Source organism: Genypterus blacodes, unplaced genomic scaffold (assembly GCF_046128005.1).
Source record: "Genypterus blacodes isolate CSIRO-AG114 ecotype Tasmania unplaced genomic scaffold, CSIRO-AGI_Gbla_v1 ptg000003l_1, whole genome shotgun sequence".
Taxonomy (NCBI): domain Eukaryota; kingdom Metazoa; phylum Chordata; class Actinopteri; order Ophidiiformes; family Ophidiidae; genus Genypterus; species Genypterus blacodes.
The window spans coordinates 3,289,864-3,315,471 of NW_027466817.1; the positions used below are offsets into that span (position 1 = coordinate 3,289,864).

The 25,608-nt window shown below is 41.8% G+C and overlaps 1 protein-coding gene and 1 non-coding gene across 6 annotated transcripts; one reads left to right on the forward strand and one right to left on the reverse strand.

Moving 5' to 3' along the window:
* acsl3a (acyl-CoA synthetase long chain family member 3a) lies at positions 1 to 24,541 on the reverse strand. Of its 5 annotated transcripts, XM_076144424.1 has the most exons (16): positions 24,402 to 24,541; positions 21,916 to 21,981; positions 19,471 to 19,998; positions 17,485 to 17,662; positions 13,761 to 13,870; positions 13,245 to 13,383; positions 10,852 to 11,002; positions 9,079 to 9,202; positions 7,871 to 7,942; positions 5,015 to 5,154; positions 4,255 to 4,427; positions 3,304 to 3,378; positions 2,693 to 2,884; positions 2,049 to 2,163; positions 972 to 1,129; positions 1 to 849 (listed from the first exon to the last, which is right to left on the reverse strand). In XM_076144424.1, the coding sequence occupies exons 3-16, from the start codon at positions 19,843 to 19,845 to the stop codon at positions 692 to 694; spliced, it is 2,160 nt and encodes a 719-aa protein (XP_076000539.1). In that variant the 5' UTR covers positions 19,846 to 19,998; positions 21,916 to 21,981; positions 24,402 to 24,541; the 3' UTR covers positions 1 to 691. The 5 variants fall into 5 exon arrangements, with proteins under 5 accessions (XP_076000539.1, XP_076000542.1, XP_076000538.1 ...); XM_076144427.1 differs by lacking the exon at positions 21,916 to 21,981 and having other exon boundaries at positions 10,852 to 10,999; XM_076144423.1 differs by lacking the exon at positions 21,916 to 21,981.
* Positions 16,680 to 16,750, forward strand: trnag-gcc (transfer RNA glycine (anticodon GCC)). The gene has a single exon. It is a non-coding gene; the product is annotated as a tRNA-Gly (tRNA).
* Positions 24,542 to 25,608: the final 1,067 nt, after the last annotated feature.

Genomic DNA, 25,608 nt, shown 5'->3' on the forward strand with positions numbered 1-25,608 from the left:
TGTTGGTAATGAAAATATAAATGTCTTAAAACAGATATGACCTCAACACGTTACCGATCGGTTCTTTTTTTTTTTGCCCTCAAATGACTTTGTGCTTTTGGCCTCCGGCATGCTGATTGGGGAGACGTCAAGCTTGCATGTAAGCCAAAGCTTGACAGCGGGTGAGAAACAAAATAAATCTTTGAACCCGACTCAAAACAAGTGAACAAAAAGTGAAGAAGAAAAACCGTCTCCTGACCTGCAGGAAACACAATTTGTCACCAGGCAGAACAAGATTTTAAAAAGAAAAAGAAAAAAGCCAGTAAGACTTAAGAGAAGGAATTTAAGACAATGAAGCAAATAGAAACTATAAAAGGAAAACAACATTAAGAAAAGAACAATAAAATATTACTGTTTTTTTAGGTTAGTGTCTCGTGAGTAAGCACAATAGGCAAACTGCTCCAACTTACACACTGAGCTTACACACTACGACAGAAAAGGAGAAGCAGCAGTGTTCAGGGACACTTCATGTTTGTGTCTGAGGAAGATTGACCCATTACAAATCTGGTTGCTCAATTTAATTATTCCTACTTGACCTTCTTTGTGGATTTAAGAGTCTTATGATTGAACAACAAATTCAAGTAACCACAGCTTTTTAGTGGACGTGGTCTAGTGTTGGTCTGTGCTTTGAAGAGAAACAGTGCTTTCCTTGCTATTTCCCTCCGTACATTCTTTCTATCTCGTTTAGGTAATATGTCTTCAGCTCCTTGCGTTTGAGCTTGAACGCGTCCGTCACCAGTCCCGTCTCTGGAGTCCACGGATCTGGGCTCAGACGGATCTTGCGGGGGACCTCGAACCGTTCTAGTTCGGCTGTAACAGAAGAAAATGAAACCTGATGAAGGCCACAAAGTTTTGCAGATTTCAACATGCTAAAACCTGAGCTAATGGAGATAAAACACCCATGTCTGAGGCCCTAGAGAACTTGATTCTACCTGCTACAGCTGCCTCAGTGATGGCCTTGAGGACCAGCTCCTCAACAGCCTTGTTGTTGCACAGCTCCTCCAATGAGCCTTGGATATGAAACTGGTCAGCCAGAGCTAGCAACTGCTTCTGATTGGGCACCACAAAGCCAATCACGTATGTCTCATCACTGAAGAGTACGAGGAGAGAACACCCAATGACAAAGGGAAAGAAAAACAGAAAAGTTATTAATCGCAACTGGTATTGTGTGTATTCTAGCAGCTAAAGTTGGGCCAAATAAGGGGATACGACTGAACACACACATGTATGTTCATGAACAACAGAACTCTGGCCAAGGGAGATATTTAGCCTTATAAGGAGATGGACACAATGCACTCCTACAGAGTGTATGGAAGGATGGAACAGATGATTCTTTCTGTCGAAGCTGAAATCTAATGCCATGCAACCGGCAAATGTAGCGAAAAAAAAAGTTTTTACACAACAGCACAGAGCTGAAGAAATGGGGCGATTGAGTTTGATTAGCCATGAAAAGGCATAAAGAAGATGTGACTGCGATGATGAGATCCAGACTATGAGTCATACTCAGACCTTGTCACATTTATCAGAAGTTAGAATTCCTAATTACACAAAGCAGTGGCAACAAAAGTATTATTCCAAACTTTAAAGAAAATCAATAAATACAATAATCAGTTGGGGTTTGATAGACAGAGACATGCTCACATTGCCATACCTTTTACCGAAATTCCTACTTTACAATAGTTCCGAACTTCTGTTTCCATAAGTGATGCTATAGTATAGTGTATCAGTAGGTACATTACAGTTTCAAGCAATTCAGCCAATAGTGATTGTCAAATATTAGCTAAACTTTCCCTGAGGCTGAAGTCTCTCTGAAGGTCTACTCCCAGTTTGAGGCACTAAAATATGAACCTTATAGGCTTTGCCATGATGTAATGCTATGCTGTTTTGTGAGGCATTGATGACTGATTGATGAAACTTAAATACGAGGCTTAACATTTCTTAAGAGGCAGAGGAGAAGAAATTCCCCGCTACTTTCTCTCTCTCTCTCACACACACACACACACACGCACCTGTTAGCATAGGCACAGATGTTGTCGACCAGAGGGCAGTTCTTCAACACAGCCTCCACTTTCCCCAGGGAGACATACTCTCCTGCCTGCAGCTTCACCAAATCTTTCTTACGATCTGAAAACAACAAAAGAGACAACCTGCACGTGACTCTCAATATCCACGTGCATGTGCACACGTGCATATGCCTGTGTATCCTCAAACAGCACGATGGGAAATCTGGAGGAAGGAGACATTTCCACGGAACTGTGTATATCTAAACAGTGAGCTAAAGAAAGTAGATAAGAAGAGAGACGATGGGGGTTCTGGCTGGCTGAAGGTAAACAGAAGTGAGAGTAATTCTGGGAAGTGAGGTGAATCAGATATGTTCAAATGTTCCTGCCTGACTGATGAGTGGGAACAGAGCAGAGAAGTAGACTGGAAGAAATCCTAGAATTTGGGGAACTAGGCTGATAATTTCATGGTAGCAGGATTACAGGGTAAAGATGTTAGGACACAACGGAAGTAGGTGTTAAGCATCTACCCTGAAGTTGCAGAGAGGTTTGCAACTCTCACCTGGCTGCCATGTGACTGTATCCTCTGATTTAACTCTGTGCATCTAGGCACAACTCTCCACATATTCACCCCTCCATCCGCTTTTCCTCACCAATTATCTTGAGGCATCCGTCTTTGTGAACCTCTCCAATGTCTCCCGTGCAGAACCACCTCTGTCCTTTCTCATCCACGAAGAAGTCCTCTTGCTTTTTACTCTTATTCTTGTAGTATCCCATAGTTACGTTGGCTCCGCCGATCAGAATCTCTCCTCGAGGGTGGGGCTTGTCAGTGCTGCGGTAACCACCTGAAAGTAGCGGTTTAACTTCATTAGATCACTACAAAGGGAAACCAACAGGCCGCAAAATGCTGCTGACGAACACTTAATCAACTTTATCTGCATTCCTTATAAATTTGTGGTGATAAAGTACAGAGAGCGTGTTTTCCTTAGAGTCTCTCTCTGTTCTGCAGATCACAACAAAGCAATAAACTACAGCATGCTAGGGCACAATAAAAAGTTATAATGCTTTACGTAAAAAGATGCCAGGACAGTTTTAAGAGAGAAATGTTGCGTGATTTCCTAACAAGGTTATGAATGTGTGTTTTTTTGCAAATGGCCTGAAAAGATGCCAGAAAGACACAAACTTCATCATTTAACACAATGTGTGTGTGTGTGTTGTGTGTGTGTTTGTGTGTGTGTGTGTGTGTTTTCCTCCTCTCACTTACCCTCCACCCAGTCCTTGAGCTTAATCTCACAGCAAACCAGCGGCCCTCCCACTCTCCCAGTGCTGTAATCCCACACTGGAACAAAACACATGTGCACGCACAACCGAATGAAGACTCACACGAGCATCAAGGCAGGACATTACTATGGCAACAGGACCTCACTTGCTCTCTTGCCATGGAAACCCCATCCCAAAGGAATGTGCAGTAAACATTGACAGGCAGCGGGTCACTGATTGTGTAGTCTGCCTGGGAATATAGCCACCATTTAACAAATACATCAGCCAAGAGACAGCATCAGCACCACACATATAACAGCCATTATTTTATGCACACTAATTAGAAATAGGAAATCTTGGATTACTGTTGTCAGGAATGTCTGCAATTTTATCTGCATTATTCGATTCCTTTACTCTTCCAAAACAAGCATGGACAAAGAAGTGGACGCTAACTTGGGTTCTCCCTGTGCAATGATTTGTTGCTGTTATTGTTTGTTTTTCCACAGCTCTCTATCCTCTTTTTCCAAGCACTCTTACTCCCTCCTCTCTTCTTTCCCAACCCTATCTCATCCATCTTTTAGTCATTTTGCTCTCCTTCGCTTTCTCGTCGATCTTCTTGTCCTCCTGCCGTTGCTCCATCATGGGCTTTCCAAGGCAAAGGCTGCGGTAGCTAAATTTAAAATTGTAATACATATAAATCTTGTCATTTAAGACATGCAAAATGCTTAATTTACTTTCCATGATGTTATCCAGCAGCAGCACAGGACAACTGGACATCAACACACTATGGTTTGGTTGAACATTCACGTTTGAGATTAGATTAAGATTAGAAAAACAAATATGACAAATAGCCCAAGAAACTAAGAAGCATCATCTGTTGTTGATTTGAAGGTTAAGGTTTTAGATATATTCCCTCCTAACTACCCTAACTACTACGGTTCTTCCTCTTGCTTACTCTCACTGATGCATCCAGCGCCGCAGGTCTCCGTCAGGCCGTATCCCTGACCCACTGGGCAGCAGAAACAAACATTCATGAAGCGCTGTGTGGCGGCAGAGAGCGGCGCTCCACCTGAGAGCAGGACCCGAGTCTGACCACCCAGCAGAGAGCGCACCTTCTTGAACACCAGCCTGGAGGGACAGAGGGGGTAACAGGTAGTTTAGAGAAGGATCTTATACTGTATGTCTAACTACAAATTTGCATACTACAGATTGCAGGGGGGCTGAGCTGGTAAAATCAATGGATGCCGGCAAAAACCATGCTAAGTGTGTAGGCAGGTCAATTTAAATGTGTTAGGTGTTGATGTCAGCATGTTACAGCAGTAAAGGACCAACAAAAAAAGGCAGTTGAGACCCAAGGGGCTTTGTCTTTCTGGATGTATTTCTGTCAACAACAATGTTCAATACAAAATAACAATAACATTATACTACATAAACGTGTTGACAGCTTCATCATAGACTATCTAAAACTAGTTTATTTCAGATGTAGGGAATGATCGACAAGACCATGCTAGAGTGATGGACAGCAGGAAAAAAATGAAAGCAGCAAATAGAAGAAGAGAGGAATGAGAGAGTGGGAGTGAATGTGTGAGGTTAAAGCTGGATCAACTTTTTGCCCTGAGGCAGCAAATCAAGAGCTCTCACCAACACTTGTCACCTTCCAAAAGTGTCATCATCCATGAACATTAGTGCAGAGCTTTGTCACACTTGTCACATACTTGTCACACAGAGGTGTGGTGTATCCTTTGGCAAGCTGCTCCAGTTTATAGTTGTACGCCAGAATGAAAAGCGTTCGCTGGATGCAGTTCATATCCTCCACCTTCATCATCACATTCTTATAAATGCGATCCATGATCTCCTACAGCCAGAGCGGAAGAGAGATATGTGATGAGGGAAAACAATGACGGGAAAGACGCAATGGAAACAAACACGGTGACAACTGATGATGCGCAGAGTCAGATTTCACACGACGCTCAGGGAAAATGTGACTGTGGAAATACTTATGTCATTTGAAAGTCAGGGAACACCGTCACTTTCACAAATTAAGATCCCTTTTAGTCCGATGTTAAATTATTGCAGTAAGAAAAAAATGTATTTGTGTTAGTGATCAATAAACCTGGAGGTCCTCAAGTGTTGAAATTCAATAATAATAAAATTTAAATCTAATAATGAATGTAAGTAACTTATTCCCCCACTTTTCCCACATTTTTCCTTTAATGGGATTCAAACGGTAAAAATGGAACGACTAGAGTTCATTTTAGGTCCGTGTTCCCTGGAGGTATTTATAATGAGCCCATCTCAGCACACAATGTGGAGGAGATTTATTGACAAAAATATTGGCCTACAAGTGACTAAAAAAGATGAAAGCATTAATGGAAGCCAGAGGCCTTAGAAAAAACAAACACTGGTAAAGGACAGAGCATTTATACCACATCTCATAAAGTCGAGAGGAACATATTTATGCCATCGGGCCAAAGAACATATTCTTTGAATTTGCTTGCATGGCCACAATACAGCTCACTGGAATACTAGCTCCTCCACACACTTATCCACAGGAGACCCTGGACATCACAGACGACTCTGTCTGACATGTTACTTCCTACTGCATGACTGCTTTGCATGCTTTATTGTACTTTTGTATTATCCCACTGGACGTTCCTATTGCTGTTGGTGGAGGAGGAATCTCTATGCTAGGAGTCTTACTGAAGAGCTTTGGGCGTTGTCGGGAATTTTTTCCTGATGTTGTGGGTCTGTAAAGCCCTTTGAGACATTGTATGTGATATTGGGCTATTGGAAATAAAGTTGACCTGAAACAATCACTCATTTACACTTTTAAAACAGAATCACAAGGGTGACTTGGGTGACTAAAACGCTCAGATTTTGGCGTGCATTTCTTGAAAATCCAGTTGTTTTATTGCCTTTGTGGTGCTTATTGCTGTAAAAATTAAGGAATTGTTAAATTCCCCATCTCATCTATTCCAGGGTCCTTTACCATGTCACTGTGTGTGATGCCTGTGCTGCACATCATTGTTTGGGTCCAGTACTTAAAAGTGCACTATGTCACTTTTTGACCTGAAAACATTCTCTTCATATTAACATACTATAGACAGTATATACTGGTGTCTGTTCTGGAATTGTTGGATGGTAACGCTTTGCCATCGAAACAAACTGGTGGCATGACAGCCGTGTGTGCGCCTGTGATTACAGACACACAAACACACACGGGCCATCAAGCAGGTCTTACTGATGTGCACACTGTATTAGATAATGTAGCTCCATGAAAAAAGTGTGTTTGGGAGTAAAAACTAAAGTGAAGCGAGAACAGACTTAACAGACAAAAATGGATGCAATAACAATAACGCTCACTGGGGGGCTTAAAAAGTTACCTAGTGCTGCCTTAAAGTGAGTCATAGTAGATTTAGGTTGATATGTGCTTTTATGACGATTGCATTGTACATTATTATTATTATTATCTTCAAAAATTGGATAATTAGTAAAAATTTAGTGTTATCTTTGCCAAGTGATCTGCAGCTCCAGCCTCCCATGACCCTGCAGAGGAGAGGCAGGTACAGAGGAGGACAGGTGTGTGGAGGAATCACAAATTCCTTGAGAGATTTTTCTTGAAGTGAGGATGCGAAGGGAAACCGAAATCAAAAGCACTAGTTCGTACACTGGCTCCAACTCAGCTGTATGTTGGCGTGACTTAATTTATATCTTCAGTTCATATCGTCAAAGGGGAAAAGTATGTAACCCACTGACCAAGAACAGTTCATTATCCAATTCAGCAGAGTGCCATAAAAAGCCTAAGTTATGTTGAAATAGGGGATAGGGCACAAACAAAAAAACAATAAAAACCAGCTGCTCCGTGTGTGTGTGTGTAATATACGTACGTGCATGTATGTGTGTGAAGACAGATCAGTGAGAGGAAGTAGACTAGGGATTAATGCAGAGGCCTGTTGTCATATGACAGCAAACAATTTGTATGTCTGTGTGTGTGTATGTGTACGCACTCATGAGTGTGTGTCGTGGGGATAACCACATGGGGCTTTCTCACGTTCTGTTTACAGCTGTGAATGGTTCCAGACACTGGGGCCCTCTGGCCTTTACACTTTGACTGCTGGGAGACTGGGGGTGGTGCTCGTGAGAGAATGGGCGGGAGGTGCTATAACAAGCCAGTTTTGACTAGAGTTGATCCTGGTGTCATCCCTGTTGAAATGTATTAATGTCTTATTTAGACCTCAAAGACAAGCAGGTCTACCCAGCCTAACATATGACATTCTGGTGCCTGGGTGTGTCATGCTGCATTTGTTTAAAATGACTTTATAAGTGACAGCGGAGACAGCCAATGATAGAAAGCAGACCGTATGAACGTCACACGTCCAGCAGGTCCAAGCCTGAATTCTGTTACTGCTCCTCCAGCTGGACTGAGAACAAAGCGAGAGAGAAATCTGGACCGCTGCCAATTGAGGCCAAAGTGAACCCAGCAGCCTTGCTTGAGATGCAGAACGGAGCGGCTGGATGAGAGATAAATGTTAAGGCTTTGTATGCTGGACAGTGTTGTGTTGCTGACGTACCGGGACAGCTGCCATCAGTGTGGGCTGCAGGACGCTGGTGTCTCCCTTGCTTCCCTTCTTGATCTTTGTTGACTATAGTTGAAAAAACAACAACAACAAAATCGCGATGATGATTGAACCCTTTAGATTTCTAGATTCTTACATAAACCACAAAAGCTATCTTCATATAAGTGTAGTATTCAGGTATATATTCTTATATAACCTGCATTGCATTGCATTCCCTAAGTATGGCTGAGTGAGAGGAGGAAGAGCAAGAAGAGCAGGAAGAGCAGGGGAAGAGGTGATGTAAAGTGTGAGCTAGTGAGCTGGTGATGGTAAAGTGCTTCTATTAATGAATTTAAGTGGTTCTTTTGGCCTGATCAGCATGGAAGAAGGTGGCAGTCATTGATTGGGGAATTGGAGTCAGAGTAGCTACAGGCGACATTCCCATGCATGTTTCCCACAAAAAGATTATGTTTTGTTTTTTAAGGACTTGTAAGGCAACTCAAGTTGGACGGGTTTATTCCAGTGATCAGGCCAGGAGGAAAAGTCCTTGCAATTGCGTGACAAGTACTACTGGTGTTACACGCACTGTTTCAAATAGAATGTCACACTGAGACAAAGCCAGCTGGACGGGGAGACGTGCACGACACAGACAGGAAGGAGAGCAGGGCTAGGGACTCCATAGAGGTCCAGGAAGTTAAGGTTCTCCTGTCTGGGGGTCTGTGAGGTGCCAGGTCAGCTTTGATTTGGGTTTTGTTGACTCACTATCTTACAGTACATTAGTTTGTATCATTTAACATGCTGGAGTGGGTAGTTTGAGATCAATTATGTACAGTGAATGGAATATATGGATTTATGTTTGCAAATACAATCAATGATAAACTTCCTCATTCCATTAGTGTGATAAAACATTGTTATAGACCACTGTATTTGATTATGTGCCAGCCTGGATGCATTTATCCAAAGCATCTAACAATAATAAATAATTTTGAGGGGAAATGCCCTCTGTGGGAATCAAACCCCTAACTAACGGTGTTGCCATATTCCCTATAAACCTTACAATCATGGAATTATAGAAGATAAGCTTCTGCCAGCCTAATTAGTTTCCCTAAGAGCCCATCTGGCAGAAATCCAATGTGTTTCTGTCTATACCTGAGATTTTTGATGTTCCAAATATACATCATACATCACACATCACACACAGTTGCGTTTCAGTGTTAGTGTACCTGGTCGGCCAGAGTCTGGGGTGAGGAATAGCCAATCCTACAGCCGTGAGAAATACATACAAGCTCTGCACTCAGCTCCAACACATGGGCCAGAGGCAGGTAGCCAATGTATGAGTCTTCCTCACTGTAAACACAAAGACACTTTATTACCACTAATGCATTTTGTTTTGCTTTGATATAAATATAAATGGCTACGGAGCTCGCAAAGTAAAAGTACATCGAGTTCGTCTGATGTATTCATGAAGAACCTTGCACAATCTGCAGAATCACATTCAAGTGTACATACATGAAATACAGCACATATACGCGGGGGGGAGGTTTACACAATCAAATGGTTAAATACACAAAGCCCAGCCATTGTTTTCATTAAGGGTCTGATTGAGATCGTAACAGACCTAACCTCTCTAACCTCCATCCTTCTCACCCTGACTCCCATCCTCCCGGTTTGTCCCTGTACCCTCTGCTCCCTCCCTTCTGCATTTCCTCTTCCCCCTGACTCATTCCTCTGATGGGGGGGCGGGTGGGGGGTTCTCTCTAAACATTTCTGTTGTGTGATGATACTCTGCACGTGCTTAGCCAACATGAAGGCTGCAACCAGGAAGTAAGTCTAACACACCATTTGGCACGGTTCCTTAATCTCAGTGTTATCATTTAACTCCTAAATCAGCGCTGCTTACTTTGCATGTAGCCAGTGACGGCAGAGATTTGTCAAACAAAATCACCACGGAAGCGATTTTCTTCATTGAAGCTTTGTTTGTCCCTCTTTTCAGTTGCAGCATTCAGAAGAAATCTTGCATCCACTTATCAGCTCTGTAGAACTTTGAATGGACCCTTATGGTACCCAGTGCTATTACTTCAACAGTGGTAATGAATACTGCAATAAAAGCTTAAGTATGTTAGGGATCTAGCTGTAATGATAAAAAAATTTTATTCTTCCTTACAACAACCGTACACGTGTGTATAGTACAAGTTACTTCACCCTAAAATGTGTAACTTTTGAAGGTTTTTGTACTTGTTTACCCAAGGATTCCATGAGGGTCCATTCTACTGGTTTGGCAGATGAACACCACATATCTCCAGAATCCACATAGAAAGTAACCAAGTTGGCATGTAAATGACACAAAAATCATTTAATTCTGTAAAATTCTGGGAGTGTCACTTCTGAGATTTCTACACACGTGTGTATCCTCTTGCCAATGACTGCTTGGATAGACTCCAACCCAGCACCACCCTGCACATGGTGGGGTGTGGAGAATGTATGGATGTTGCACTATTCTCAGCAGCTCTGCCTGCAAGTTATTTAAAGACAACTGTAACATATCATTTGCCTATAAAATATGGATGGTAAAGGTAAGCGGGTTAGGATTGCAAATGACACCTGAGCTGTAAGATGCCTGAGAGGCCAAAGGGAACACAAAGTTCATTTGAATAGCGCAGTTTGATTAATCAGCTAAACTGATTTCAACACACATCAGCACATTACCACCATCAAAAGAAGGTTGACTGATAAATTCTGAGCCTAACACATGAACTTATCAGAGATAGTTAATAGAATTCCTTTAAAGTTTTTGTACATTAAACTGAAATCGGGTCATTTTAACATATCACAGGAATATGTATTTCCTTTTCTGCTTCTTGGTCTTGGAAAAAGGCTTCACGTATACAAGAAGGACAGAAGATATTAAAAGGGTCCCCCATACATAACACGTTTCTAAAAGTGTGATAGGTAATAAAAAAGGTTGGGGGTCTAGACATACAGTTTGCATTGCTTACCACAGATTGGGTATCCGCTCAGCTATTCCCGTGATTCCTGCAAGGAGGTTGCTATGGGAGATCATGACGCCTTTTGGGATGCCTGTGGACCCGCTGGTGTACATGATGACTGCAATGTCTGACGGGAGGGGCTGTTTACGTTCACGCGCTGCTGTAGTGTGAATAGAGAAAACGAGGACACACGGGAAAATATTGAAAAAGAATCAGGCGACGCTTAAGGCCAAGGAAATATTTAACAGTGCGTGTAATTGAGGAGAGGAGCTGCATAAACATTTATGTAGCCTCTGCAGTTTAGACAGGGATGGAAAATTGTCAGCTGTGATATTAAACTGCAGGCTGCTCTTCAGTAAACCTACTTCAGTCTCTTGGCATTATGGGGAGTGAATGTGTGAGCCAGAAACATTATGTCCACTCCTCCACTCAACTCTCTTATGTCTCTCATCTTTCATGACTTGCTTTTTTACCCTCTGACACATGATTTAACTACTGCCTTCCTTTGCTTTTGTCTTCTTTCAATCATCTTCTTTCATCTTCCTCTTTCAGGATGTCAGCTGTGTATATTTGGTGGGTACTGGCTGTGTGTCTGTTTCTGTGTGCCATCAGGATTTCCCCAACCACGTTGTAAATCTTCTTTATATTGCGTACAACCTTTTGAAGTGCTGTAATATGCAATACGCCGCACAGGTGCAACTCATAAAGACATAGCTGGAAGTTGAGCAAATATCATAAGGTGTGGATCGTGCGCAGGCTGATGTCACAACTCCAAATACCAATTTAATGAGGTCGTTTTTCAGCTAGAATCTGCTTTGGACTAGATATTATTTTGAGGTGAGCTTTTTCCTGCTTCATGTGCCAGATATGTGGCGGGGGTTTGCCACATAGAGTGACTAAATGAATGTTTCCTATGACCTATAAGTGACAGGGGCTTTTTATCTGTCTTCTGGTACCATCTACAGTCATGGTTAGACTGATAATTCACTTTATCCCTTAAGATTCATATCACATAGCCAATAATTGAGGACATTAAATCGTCACTTCACATCATTCCCCTTTTATGATGATAAATGGTTACATAAGTATTCTGTGGCACTCTTGGTAGGATTCACTTTATGTTCCCTTCCTGCTGCCGTCTAGAATTTTAACAGTTTAACAGTCATTTTAAAGGTGAGACACGACAGAAGCAGTGCGCTCCTCATGTCGTCAAGAGTTTGATTTGAGTTTTTTCTCTCTGTTCATCGACACGAAAAACACAAACACAGCCGAGACATCTGATCACAGCATGACCCAAAAAAAACCAAGCAGAGGACGGATGGAACCATGGAGGAGAGTAAAGGGGAGAAAAGTGCGTCACAGTCACAAAGGGAGGGCCTTTCTTCCTCACTTAAGTCGGACACAAGGCACGGAGGAGTGCTGTTGCTGCTTCGAGATTTGATGTCATGTGAAGTTAACAGCACTGTATGTAAACACATCCCTCCCCCATATCCCACTGCTCCATCCTCCCTTCTTTCACTTCCTTCCCTCTCTCTGTATCTGCACATAGTGCCAGCCTCGCTTGTTTTGGGTCAATTTAGAGGCCAATAGCAAATAGGGACAAAGTGAAGGAGAGGGAAAATTCTACTTCTTCTTCTACCCAAATCCACTGAGTCACTCAACATCCTTCCTCTTACTCCTCCTTCGTATCAATCTTAATCCAACACAGATGTGAGCACTTCCTTATTCACACGACCTAATGGAGCCGACTTCCCCCCCAAACCCCAATCCCTGACCATCCCGTTCTTGTCATTCAAGACTTTTACATGTGGCAAAACTGTGACTAAAACAGGGGAAATCCAGACTGCGAGAAAAATGAATGAACCTCTGCAGCTTTGGAAGGCGGATAAAGCCAAAATACTGTATTTATGAGAGGTGTTCTACTTATTTTCTGTGTGGTGGCATGCTCTTGGGCATGCTTAGAGAAGCTACTGTAAGCCAACTGTCTCAATGTAGGTGAAGGTTTTAAGGTTTTAGTTTTCTGCTATGTAGTTGCTTTGACATGCTGACTATTGCCCCCATCACCGATATATTAGGTAAATATCTTATATTTGTGGAGTTACCCCAGACAACATTGAATGTTAAGCAAAAATAAGGGTTCAACGTTGGATTGTCTTACTATATTATGAATATATTGTGATTTCCCCACATTTTATAGAGTAATATTGTAGGAAATATGTCAAAGTTGCAAGGTTAGGTAAATGGTCTTGCATTACAAATGTTTCACAGACACCTACATTCAAATAAGAACATAGAAATCTGTCCCTTTTAAGCAATTTATATACAATGTTTTAAAGCATGACTTCAAAAACATTTTAGAATCAATCAGTACAAAAGAAGGCTGAGAGACAAACAGAAGTTACCATTCTTAGGCTGAGCTCCCAGCTCCTGAACAGCAGTCATGCTGTGAACACTGATGCCTCGTGGGTATCCGGGCAATGTGGTTGATATGTTGTCCACAACTATGACATGCTGCAGTCTGGGCACTTCCCGTAGAATAGCCTGGCACACACAAATACACACACACAAATGTACAGATGAGCACAAGTTCACCTCACATGTGCACTTATTTGCTGATGCACTCCTGCTCATTCATCCTCCCAATAATAAATGGCGTAATAAAATGGCTTGAAGAATGTGTCAAATTTACATGCAATATATGGACTGAGGACTGAGGACCTGGACCTACTATGATGTCATGATATGATATTACCAACTACCTGTAGATTTGTACTTGATATTGACTTTCATATAGAGTATTTGAGTATTTGAATGAATGAAGACAATTGGACTGCTGTCGGTCTTGCTGTACCAAATGTGCTAAATGTGCCATCATCCCATTTCCCGTGTGTGTGTGTGTGTTTTTCATTTGTTCGTACCTTGAGTCTGCTCTCCAGGAGTTCTTTGCTGGTAATGATGTGTGTGACCTGAGCCTCATTCAGCCCATGAGCGATGGCTGGACCCCCCAGGGTGGCGTACAGGGTGACCACTATAAAGCAAATACATCACATTAGAAACATCACATACACTTACAGTTTACACTTAAGGGAAGTGTCTGTGTGTAGCAATATAATGAAAGTAAAATAAATGTGAAAGGCCTGTTTACAGAGTAATGAGTCCATTTAAGCGGGGGGGGGGGGGGGGGGCTGTGTCATAGACAATAAATCAATGTGGTGATTGAGCTACACAGTGAGATGGTATCATGAAACCCCCACAGGACCAATTACAGCCTCCCAGTATGATCCAGGCTCTTGCTGCATGATCTCTTCTGGGGATACAAACAGTTGTGTCTTAAGTGCATATTTGTGTGACTAAGCACTTGTCTGCGTGCTTGCATTCATGCATGCACACACAACTGATGGCTGCATAATTATGTCACGCTATTATTTATTGCTATATATTTTACTGAATATCATGTATAAATATCAGCCAGGCAGTGTCCATCTCTGATATGATGGATGTGATACATACAGTACAATTTTACTTTGTATTAATGCCTCAAATACGACAGCAAAACTTTTTTTTAAATTACATAGATTCTATCTCTACATCATAAATGATAGCTGGATGGATAGATATGTGCATGTGTATGTGTGTGTGTGTGTGTGTGTGTGTGTGTGTGTGTGTGTGTGTGTGTGTATGCATGCTGTGAAAAAGGTTCCAACAGTAAACTGCCCCCTGCAAAATCAAGAATTGAGAGAGAGAGAGAGAGAGAGAGAGAGAGAGAGAGAGAGAGAGATGTAACTTGTGTCCCTTAGTGACATCATCACATTCCAATATTACACTTCCGGCTTTCTCTCTCTCTCTTTTCACTCTCTCTCTTTCTCTCTCTCGCTCTGTGTATGTGTGTGAGGATGAGGGGCGTGACACCTCGAGTCGTGAGATCTAAACAGTAGCTCGGGCCTCAGTTTGCCTCATTAAGGGACGTAGAACGACATTATTAACACAAGAGTTCAGATCAGAACATACACTCATACAGACGTCCAACACGTCTGTTGTTGAGAAGTTCAGCCTTGTCGTCACCTTAAAACTACAAGGTTCTATCTGACCCTAGAGCCACTGTGAGATACAGACACTCTAACAAGCTTTTTTCTTTTTACAAGCCATAAATTGGAAAAACACAAAAGTATAACCACAAGACCAAAGCGTCATTCACTGACAAAAATTATGTGCTTAACTCAGTTTCAACAAAAATTCCACATAGAATATAAAACTAAAGGTCACAGATATAAACCCTCAACCTCTCAGAGCTGTTTTATGTTTTACAAACTTGTAGTCTTGCATCATCAGAAGCTAATCCATCTGCTGTATGTCATAGAGGCCAGTTTGCTAAAAGCCTGAACATTGATCACAAACAACTTTAAAACAACTTCCACTTTAACATGACTAGGATGTGTTCTAGAAGTTAAGACATAAAAACACACAAAATGTGAGTTATGAGCTTTTCATGCGACGGCAACGCTATTTAATGCCTTGCAAATGAATTACAAGATATTTGTAATAGACGTACAAATCAATAACTGTTTACTACATTGAAGCACAGATATTAAGGGGAAACTGACAAGCAGGACAAACAAATGATTAACACGTTTTCCTTCTGATAAAGACTCAGTAGTACACACACACACACACACACACACACACAGTTCACTGCAGGCCTTTGGCTGACTCCTTGATGCCTCTGTCAACATCAGATGCTCACGTAGACCCTCTCACCCCTCTTCTGACGCCATCCCCCCCTCACTTCTCTCTTTTTCCTCCCCTCCGTCTCTTCCTCTCTCACTCTTTAACCTTTCTCTCCTTTCCACTGCTCACTCTATGTGATTTCCACTGGCCCAGGCTTTCAGGCCCCAGTGTTTGTCACTGTGAGAAAGACAGATTTTGTCAATTTTACTGAAGCGTATTTTCAAACTATGGACGCAGAAAAGAAAATGAATGGGCCTTCAAGGCACAATCAAATAGATGTAATGGGCAGAAAGTGAAGCTAAGGATGCCCACAATCTAGAATATATTAATAAAATAGGAGTATATTAAAGAGTGAACCAACACTGAATCACACATCACAGAAACCTGCTGTTGCACTGCCCCCTATGGGCTGCAAGGGGAACATGCCTGACAGTTTCAACACAGAGACTGGCTAGAACATCGCTCATTTATTCCGAGGAACACTTGAGATGAGGTTTTTGTCTTTGTTTGATTTTCCGATAGAGACCTCCAACGGTTAGAGACCAATTTTGACAAAACATGGAGGGGAAGGGTGGGGCACATGTTTAGACAGGTGACACACTAATGGAGTTGCTGTGCAGTGAGAAACATGCAACAGTATGTATATAGAGATAATGCTGATTCAGAAACATGGCAACGGGTTTGACGTTTTATAGGTAGTTTCTTTTAGCATAGTTTCTATTTAGGCCAGTATACTATTAGAACAAAACATATTTCTATATTACATTATGTATAAGCTCTAAAAAGTGTTCTGAAGGGAACACTTGGCTCCCTTTCAATACATTCATTTTTCAACATTTTAATTAAAGGGGTGGTATGTTAAGTGTCTTCAAGAAATATTATGGAGACACATTGCACATGTAAACATGAGTTACTGTTGTGATATGTTATTGAGAAAGGGGAAAAAGAGAGATGAAGAGAAGAGAAGAAGAAGTAATTGGGTCACTTATGTAACAGCGGAGCAGAATGGACAATTTGACCTTCCATCTCAGTTGGCTGCTATTACAAGAACACACACAGTCACACACGCACAGGCGCGCAGCGATACACAAACACTTCACAATGCATATACAGCATTGGTGGTTCAGTGGTAGAATTCTCGCCTGCCACGCGGGAGGCCCGGGTTCGATTCCCGGCCAATGCATGGCATTTCAACAATTTTCCTAAGGACAAATACAGTTCTATCTTATCTGCAAATCAGACACATTTGGTAGACACACAGAGGGAGCAACCACACTGAAAAGTAGAGAGTCACAGTTGGCTTTGTGAACACTGTTCCTCAACATGCCACAAGCTAAAACTACTCATGTATGTTCTGCTCTCTGGACATACCACCACAAAACAGGCTTATAATCTATTCAACTCTTCACATAATCTTTACAGGAAAATTTAATTACACTGGCGCCATCATTACTGTCTCCAGGCTAAAAGTGGAAAATGTCTCTATGTATACTTACTTGCCTCCAATGTATTTGGAAATGCAATTAAGTAAACATCTGTGTGAGGATTTTTTTTTTAGTAATTTTACATTCTCTGACTAATACAACATGCTCTAAGCAGTGTGGAAAAAATGTCTGGAACCAAATTAAACCATGTGGCATCAAAGCAATCTCACAATTATTACAACATCATATTAACCATTTCCTCATGAATACATCTGGAGTTGTTGATGGTAGAAACCTAATGAATCAATCTATTTCACATCGAGCAAACAAAAGATGATGTTTTGTGTCTATTAACTTCATTAATGTGCAAAGGTTGTGATGGTTGTAGGCTGCAAACTGTGTATATGTGGTTGCTGTCTCGTCATTTTTTCATTTTTATCTAAGCGTAATATTTTTCTCCTCCTTTATATCTTTATATATATATTTGACTCACAGGGAAAGTTGTACATGAAGCAGGCCTGGGCAGCTATCATCCATTCAGCTCGTGTCTCACAGAAGATGGCGATGTTGCTTTTTGGCCGCTGGCCGAGCGATGCCAGACCGCTGCCCAGCTGAGAGGCTGCTGAGAGGGTCTCCTCATAGGATAGCCAGAGGTATTCGCCTAGGACCACCTGTAGGGGGAGATAAAAGAGAGGGGGAGGCGATGTGAGAGGGTGAGAGCCAAAGTGATTGAGCAAAAAAGGGGAAGACAGAAGTGGAAGAGGATTCGGAGAGAAAAGGAAGGAATGAGGAACAATTGTGAGAAATGACCTTCGTATTGCCATAAAGAATCAATGTGTCTAAAACAGTTGCTGCCTGGGAGACTGAGCTTGAACTCCATCTAGACATAGACTGGTGGGACGAAGTTATACGTAATCTACATACTGTCTCGTCCTGTGCTTGTCACTCATCCAGTTCAAGGTCGTACATAGGGTCCAGATTGGCCGAAATGCACACAGACGTAGACGACAAATTTAATAGATGTTGGAAGCCTCACTGTAACCTAAGCCACATGTTCTTTCTCTGCCCCAGGCTCCACAACTACTGGTCTGTTTACTTCAACACATTGTCTACCATATTGGGGATGCAAGTTCAACCCTCCCCTCATATTGCCATCTTCGGCACCCCATCTGACTCACGGCAATTTAAAACCTCACAAAAGGCAATGGTCACGTTCACCTCTCTGCTTGCTCGACGCCGCCTGCTCCTGCTTTGGAAATCCCTCACCCCTACCTCTATTTCGCAATGGCTGAAGGATACAATGTATTTTCTTAAACTCCAGAAAATCAAGTACACTATGAGGGGCCATACTGATAAGTTCTATCAGAGATGGCAACCATTTCTCTCTTACTTCACAGATCTACAGGCTATGCCAGACCAGTGACTGAAAACCAGAACACTGAACAGTTCATTTTTTGTTATTTCATTTATTTTACATCCCAGACAGGCCAGGACGGGGTTGTACGGATGCGGGGTTGTGTGACTGCGGGGTTGGGATGGGTCCCTGGGTGGGATGTCCTTTCTTTGTTTTTGTTTTTTTGTTTCTCTCTTCTCTCCTTCTCTTTACCACGGCCTATGATGCGATTTGTACTAGCCTACATTGCTGTTTAACATCATACTGTAGAAACTGTATGTACCCTATGACATCATCGCATCATAATCACTGATGCCATCCTGGACTCTGCGTCCACACTACTGTGCCATGTTCTCACAACCTCCAGCGGCAGTCTCAATTTCAATCTACTTGTATTCTACCTCAGGGTCTACGTATAAAACAACAACGATAGTAATAAGAATAAAGTCTTCCTTCTTTCTCTCTATCTCTCTCACTCTTTTCCCCCCTCTTTCTGTATATCTCCAAAATATCCTATAATTGTATGCGCAATGTCATGTCAAATGTTTGCTTCAATAAAAACAAATAGCAAAAATGAAAGATAAATAAAAAGAACCAATATGTGTGTGCAGACCTTTGTGCTAGTGTCTAGTAGTATGACAAGAATATTTTTCCAACTATGCAAATGCACTAGTGGGGTTATAGTGTCTCCTAGCGGTTAAAGCAGAACTGCAACAGCTGAAAATAACACATGCTTGTGTGTCCCCATCAGACTTTGTACTGTGCACACATTAGTATTCAAAGATGCACAGAGTAATCATGACTATGCAGTCCTGCTTTAACAAACTAAAGCATGTTCTATTGCTGCAATACGTGTTTCAACAGTCGGTTTAAATGGATTAGAAAGATCAGGCAAATGGGATTAGTGGGGGAATTCAGATGCAATACAGTTGTATGTCAAAGCTAGCTTGTTGCTGACTGTGCAAAAACTGTACACTATAAACAACAACAATATCATTTGAAACATTATGAAGCTTTTGCAACCAATGTAACCCAGTTAATCAGTTTGTCTCTAATGTTTCAGCAGGCAGTCTTCTGCAGTAGTACCTTCTTAAACACCTTTCCGTTGCTCTGTTGCTCGTCCTCCTCACTGATCACCTCCCTTGTCCCCAGACAGTCTCTGTGGGGGAACTGTAGTGCTGCAAACTCTAACATCTTATCCAAGGTGTCCACTGCTGGGTGCAGCGACGCCACCAGCCTCTTTGAGGCGCTCACCGCCCTGTAGGGTCCTTCGGGACATCCCAGTATAGAAACAGCCTTCATTCTCTGGGCTCGCTCCTCCTCAGAGCCAAAGGACAGCATGTCAGGTTCAAAGAGACAGCTGTGGAGGTACGAGGGCAAGAAGGTGATGAAGGCGTAGATCTGAACCACCAGGTGGAAGAGCAGCAGCAGTATAGGATTAAGGTCTTCCTTCAGCTTCATCTCGGTGAGGTAGTGGACGGCTTGTTGAACAGGAGGTGGGCAGAGTGCAAAGAGGTAGCTGGAGAGTTGTGGGGAAGAGGAATCGTGAGGAAAAGGTCCTTTTCCACAGTCCGCTGCTGTTGCTGTTACTCTGGTCACACGTCAACAATAATCCTGGAAAACAACAACAACTAACTCCATTAACATTTCATTCATTTTTGCTGTCAAAGTCCAAAATGTAACTATGCTTCCAGATCTTAAGTCTTAACTCTTAGCTCTGTCATGTGTGTCATTTAGCAAAAAACAGACAAACACACTAACTCTCTCACTGTCGCCCAATGTTAGTGTGACGGGAGGACAAATGGGAACGGAGAAAGAATGTGAACGAATGAGTGAAAGAAGCACATGACACTGAGAGCAAACTGCTGTGTGACAGGTTTCTCAATGGGTGTGTGTCAGAGTGTGTGGCAGGATACAAGCCACTAGACAGGAAAGGATCGGATTGCTGAACAGAAATAACAAACAAGGACAATTGGATCCACTAACTGTACTGCACACATTAAACACCATGATATTAAATGATATGAATATAATAAATTATGAGTGCAATGGGGTTTGCTCAAATCGATTGCAACAAATCCTCTTAACTGAGCTGGCTATTATCATTATTTAATTATTTATTATTATTATTAATATTATTTCATCTGTCTTGTGTAATTGTTTTCCTTCCCATTGTTTCATTTTGTGTTCCAGGTGTACCGCGCTACCTAGCGATGGCAGAGTTTTGGAGCTGTCCACAGTGCTGAATATAGATCAGTACTATGCCGTAATTGGGCAGTATGTGAAATTGGGAAATTTGGAAATTGAAAACGAAAGGGTGCCCAAGTATTTACAAGTCATAAACCCAGAATCCTAGATGCAGCACAAGTTTAGCAGTTGTGACGTCTACGTACATGACATGTTAACCTTTCAGGCTAGGGGGAAAATGGTAAATAGTGTTAATAAACGTGAAAACGAAACCTTGAAAATGACCAAAATGAATACACATATTAGCATTGTACTCTTCTGCATCTCCATGTTTATATTCCCTTTTTTTTGTTTGCTTCTTCAAAGGAGCATCTGGTATTTACCACCTTCCAATGAGCACCTGAATGCAACATTAACCCTCCACTTTGGCTGGTGGGCTGATTGTTAGCACTAATCCTCTAAATTACATATGTGAGCCAACAATGTCAACAAATTTGCAAGCTGACCAACTGTCTAATGCAGACCAAGTTTCGATTCAGACTATCCTGCAGACGGCCGTGTGGTTTCCTTTTATCAAAATTCATTGTATTTACTTTGTGGCGGCTAAAATCAATACGAAGCACAGCACCGGTGTGCATGTTGCTAAGGGAAAAGCTGCATCGCCCAACCACGTTTCCTCATTTACCCTGGAAGTGCCGTCAATACAGTATTTCCTCATTTGCATTTTGAAGACACAATCCATCAACACACTGGCATGTAAAATGTATTTATCTGAACTATGACATACATGTCTGCTGTATGGAATCAGGGTGATACTCAAATGTATTTTGTTCACACTTTGGTGAAATTACATTAAAATGACATCCAAGCTATTCAGGTTATGAGTCACTTTATTTAAATGGAAAGTTTTGATCAGACCTCTCAGCTGCTCTACATAGCCTCACACAAACCACACAGCTAGCCCCCCCCCCCCCGCCCCCTGTCCACACACCTCTCAGTAGTACAGTCACGTACACACACAAACTCAACAGCAACAACAGTATTTATTTCACATACTGAAAAACTGAATCTGAAAGTTTTCAGCTCTTTTAGATTTAATGTCACATCTGTGCTTCACTTGGCTGCGGTGTGAGTGCTGCAGTATGTGTGCAGTTAGTCAGACTGAACAGAGGCAGAGGGGATATAGAGGGGATACAATCACAGAAAAGCAGGAGGCAGTGTGCAAGCTTGTTGGAATTATGAGGAAATGTTGACTGAACTTTGCACAGAAAGCATTAATGCGTACATGCAGACACGGGGACATTTGTTACCAATGTGTCACACAGAACCAATCTAACTACTGACTTGAAGAGAAGTGCACAGCCATGGTGCAGGGGGGCCAGGGACCAATTCCTTCTTCTGAGGTCAATGCTGTGGTTTAAGGGAAATGGCAGTTGTATTACAATACTTGATGTGAATGTCTTTGAGGCGAAAGAGAAAGCAGAGCACCCAGAGAGAAACACATGCAATCCCCTGGAGAACATGAAAACTTTGGATCAAACTCAGGCATCTCCTCCTGCTGAGAGGTGTCAGTGCTAACATCTGATACTTCATGTCACACTAAGGGAACAAATGCACCTGTGTCCATGAAAAACATCACACAAAGTTCAACCCCAAGAGCAACTGACACTGAATAGATACACATGAGATGTAGGTCTATCAACCTAGAAGGGACAAGACTAAGTCCCTGATGGTTTCATCCAGACAAGCTGCGTAACTCACAGACACACACTGACAGCACTGTGGGTCTCATGAGAGAATCCCCAAATCAGATATAAACTGGTTTATATCTGGAATAGGTCATGGCCTTAATCTGCACCACAGCAACACATAAGAGGACTTGGATCCAAATCATAACCCATAACAGCAGTGAGCTTTGCAGGCTGCCTCCTCTCACCGGAATAATGGAGAAAGATTCAGACACAGGCTACGTAGTGGTGGGGTGAGCAGGCATTTAGTTGTGCCAGTATGTGTGTGTGTGTGTGTGTGTTTGTGTGTGTGTGTGTATGGATCATTGCTTCCTCAAGAGATTGCTTGAATGGAATCTTTTGTGTGGCGACGTCATCACACTTTCACCCACTCAGTTAAGCAGTCAAGCCTTGCGGAAAGTTTAACATGGTCATTGTGGTCAAACAACACAGCAGCACATAACATCATTCCACTGTCAAGGGTCAGACTCTGTGTGTGTGTGTGTGTGTGTGTGTGTGTGTGTGTATGCACTTTCTGTGTGAGAAAAAGAAAGCCAGTTTGCATAGTGTATGGTAAGTTTGTGTGGGTGGGGCAAAAGGTGTGTGGGCGCATTATGCATGTATATGCACAAAAATGTGCATTTTCAAGTTTTAAAACTGGTTTAATCAAACGCATGAGAAAGCACAGGAAGAGTTAGGAGCCTGATTCAACTGTGAAGTGAAGTAACAAAGCCCGATTGGCTGGATTATGCGGATCAGGCTGCTGCTTTGTCTCAGCTTTGTGGGAACATGGTGACCTAAACTAGTCACAAACTAACCAACTTCTTCCTTCCTTATATTATCAACATGTTGGGTGCACCTGGCTTGAGTCTGTGCTGGATTTATACAATAGCTGAATCACTGAATGGAATTTGATTCAGTTGAAGGTGTGTTTGTCACAACTAATACAAACATTAGTCCTTGCAGGCATAACAGGCATGACTCGTATTCTGAGAAATGTGTCTGGCAGAGGGGATACATTTGTATCTGTGTGCTCCAATCACATTGGACCATCTTTACAAAACAAGAGCATCACTGTGGTTCATACAGGCAAACTTTCATAGACCGTCCTAGATGATTTGATAACCAAAGCCACAGGCCAATTCACACCATGAGCGCAATGGAAGACACTGTGGAAAGAAGCTTTAGGTTGGGAAAGACTCTCAGTTCACCAGGAAGGAACAAAAGCCCATAGTGTAATAAAAGGGAAATAGATTTTACTAATTGTTTTAAATTGTTCTCCTTAATAATTGCACATCATGTGAAAGCAGCTTAATGTCCTCCACACATAGGAGGCAGTGTGTGCTGTGCTGGCCACAGGGTAGCTATGACTATAATGTTGTTGTCAATAAAGTTAGCATAGCAAAGACAAAAAAACTCTGCTGATGTTGATAAAATCTCACTAACAGCCATCATTTATGGATAATACATGCGGACACCACAAAACACTCCAACATCACATATGTTATAAGTGTAGAAGTGTAATACATACATTATAAGTGTTATTAATTTCAGAACTATTCAGTCAGAGACTCAGGTTGAGACCAGGCAGGTGTCAGGTGAGATACAATGGAAGACAACTTCAGAATATATTCAAACTAGTTCTAGACCTTTGCCGATCATCAGACTTAAAACAAGTGTAGAAAGAAAATAATGATAAATGTAGAAAGAAGATAAGAAAAATTTAAAGTAAGAAATATAATAAACACTAGTTTGTAAAACACAGTACAATAAAATCAAGTTCATTTTAAACAATGGTTAAGAGTTAAGACTAAGTTATGAATTAGCCAAGACTACAATCTTCCTAATGGTGGTTCACTAATGGTTCAGTGTACAATTGCACTGCCTCATCTCTTAACACCCAAGACAAGACATGTATAAATGATTAATTATCCTGTCCCAGGTGACGAACTCGACCTCTTGTTGTTTAAAGCGACACTTTGCAAAATATTAAAACCATTTCCAGTATTTTCTGCGTCTATCTACTATCTATGAAACTTGACACAGCTGGAGCATCATCACATCTGTGCACACATGCCCATCACCAACACCACAGAGACTTACCTGAACTCTGTCTCCCTGGCAACAGCAGCGGAAATTAAACAGAGAACGTCTTTTTGTTTCTGTATGTATTGAAGATCAGATTTCCGGGATGCTACTGCTCAGACACACTCACACTAGTGCGCGGAAATGTCACCCCGGAAGCAACATGCGCGCGGTGTTGTGACATGAGGGGGGGGGGGGGGGGGGTCACGCCGCGTTTCATGATTGGACTCGTAGAGGTGGCGCGTGCTGAGGGCAGGGCTGAAGAGAGCGCAAGCGCGAGGTTACTGGCGGTCATGTGTCTGCGAGAGAGCGGCACGCGCAGGCACTCGGACAAGTGCGCACGCAGTCTATGATGAAGACATGAAGTACACCTCAGAACAATACAATAACAATGAACAACATGACTAAAAGCAACACAAATCAAGAAGAGGAACAAGTTCAGCATTTAGTTCTCGGGAATGAAACACATATAATCATAACAAAGTTGTTGTTGTTTACAGTAGGATCTACACCGCTGCTGAGTTGTCTAGAATTGTGATTCTGTTGCATATTCAGCTTTGACAAAAAAGACTAATGGAATAGCTCAATGGTTAAAACAGACAGACTGATGGACTTCATTAAGCTCGAATGCTTAGATGCTGCTGACCTCGGTCCTGAAACATTTGGATATATTAAAAGATAACAATATATTTTTTTCAAAATTGTGTTCAATGTTTAAAGTATTTAATCAACTAAAATGTTAATTTTGAAAAATGATTCAAACTAAATTTCAAATCAAATATGTACGAAGTCTGACCTCTACTGGTGAAAAAAGATACTATTACTGTCCATTTCTTTGGGCTGGTGTTTACAGACAGGTGATGTCACTATTCTTGAAAGTGACGTGACATTTCTTTGGGCTGGTGTATGCAGACAGATGATGTCACTATTCTAGAAAGTGACGTGACATGAAATAACAAAAAAATATCTTAACCTGAACCAAAACACACACCACAATAGCTGAATTTAAGAACATGTGTATTTTGTATAATTCATTACATTAAATAGGATCGTCAAAAACACACGATGACGTTACAAACACATACTGCACGTGTATACACGATAAAGACTGCAAGTGTATGGAACCTCTAATAATTCATATGTTTTACTCTGTTGTTTCTCAATTAATTTCTGAGCTGCTGCTTTAAATGGACACACGTATACAAATGCTTCTACATAGAGCGAC

Bases quoted from the DNA above. Each gene is read 5' to 3' on its own strand.
- acsl3a (XM_076144423.1), bottom strand. From the start codon at position 19,845: ATGAAGCTGAAGGAAGACCTTAATCCTATACTGCTGCTGCTCTTCCAC. The intron at 3,379-4,254 runs GTAAGCAAGAGG...GTTTTGTTCCAG, and splicing joins CGCTGGATGCATCAGTGAGA to TGTGGGATTACAGCACTGGG. The intron at 850-971 runs GTAGAATCAAGT...CTTCTGTTACAG, and splicing joins CACTGAGGCAGCTGTAGCAG to CCGAACTAGAACGGTTCGAG.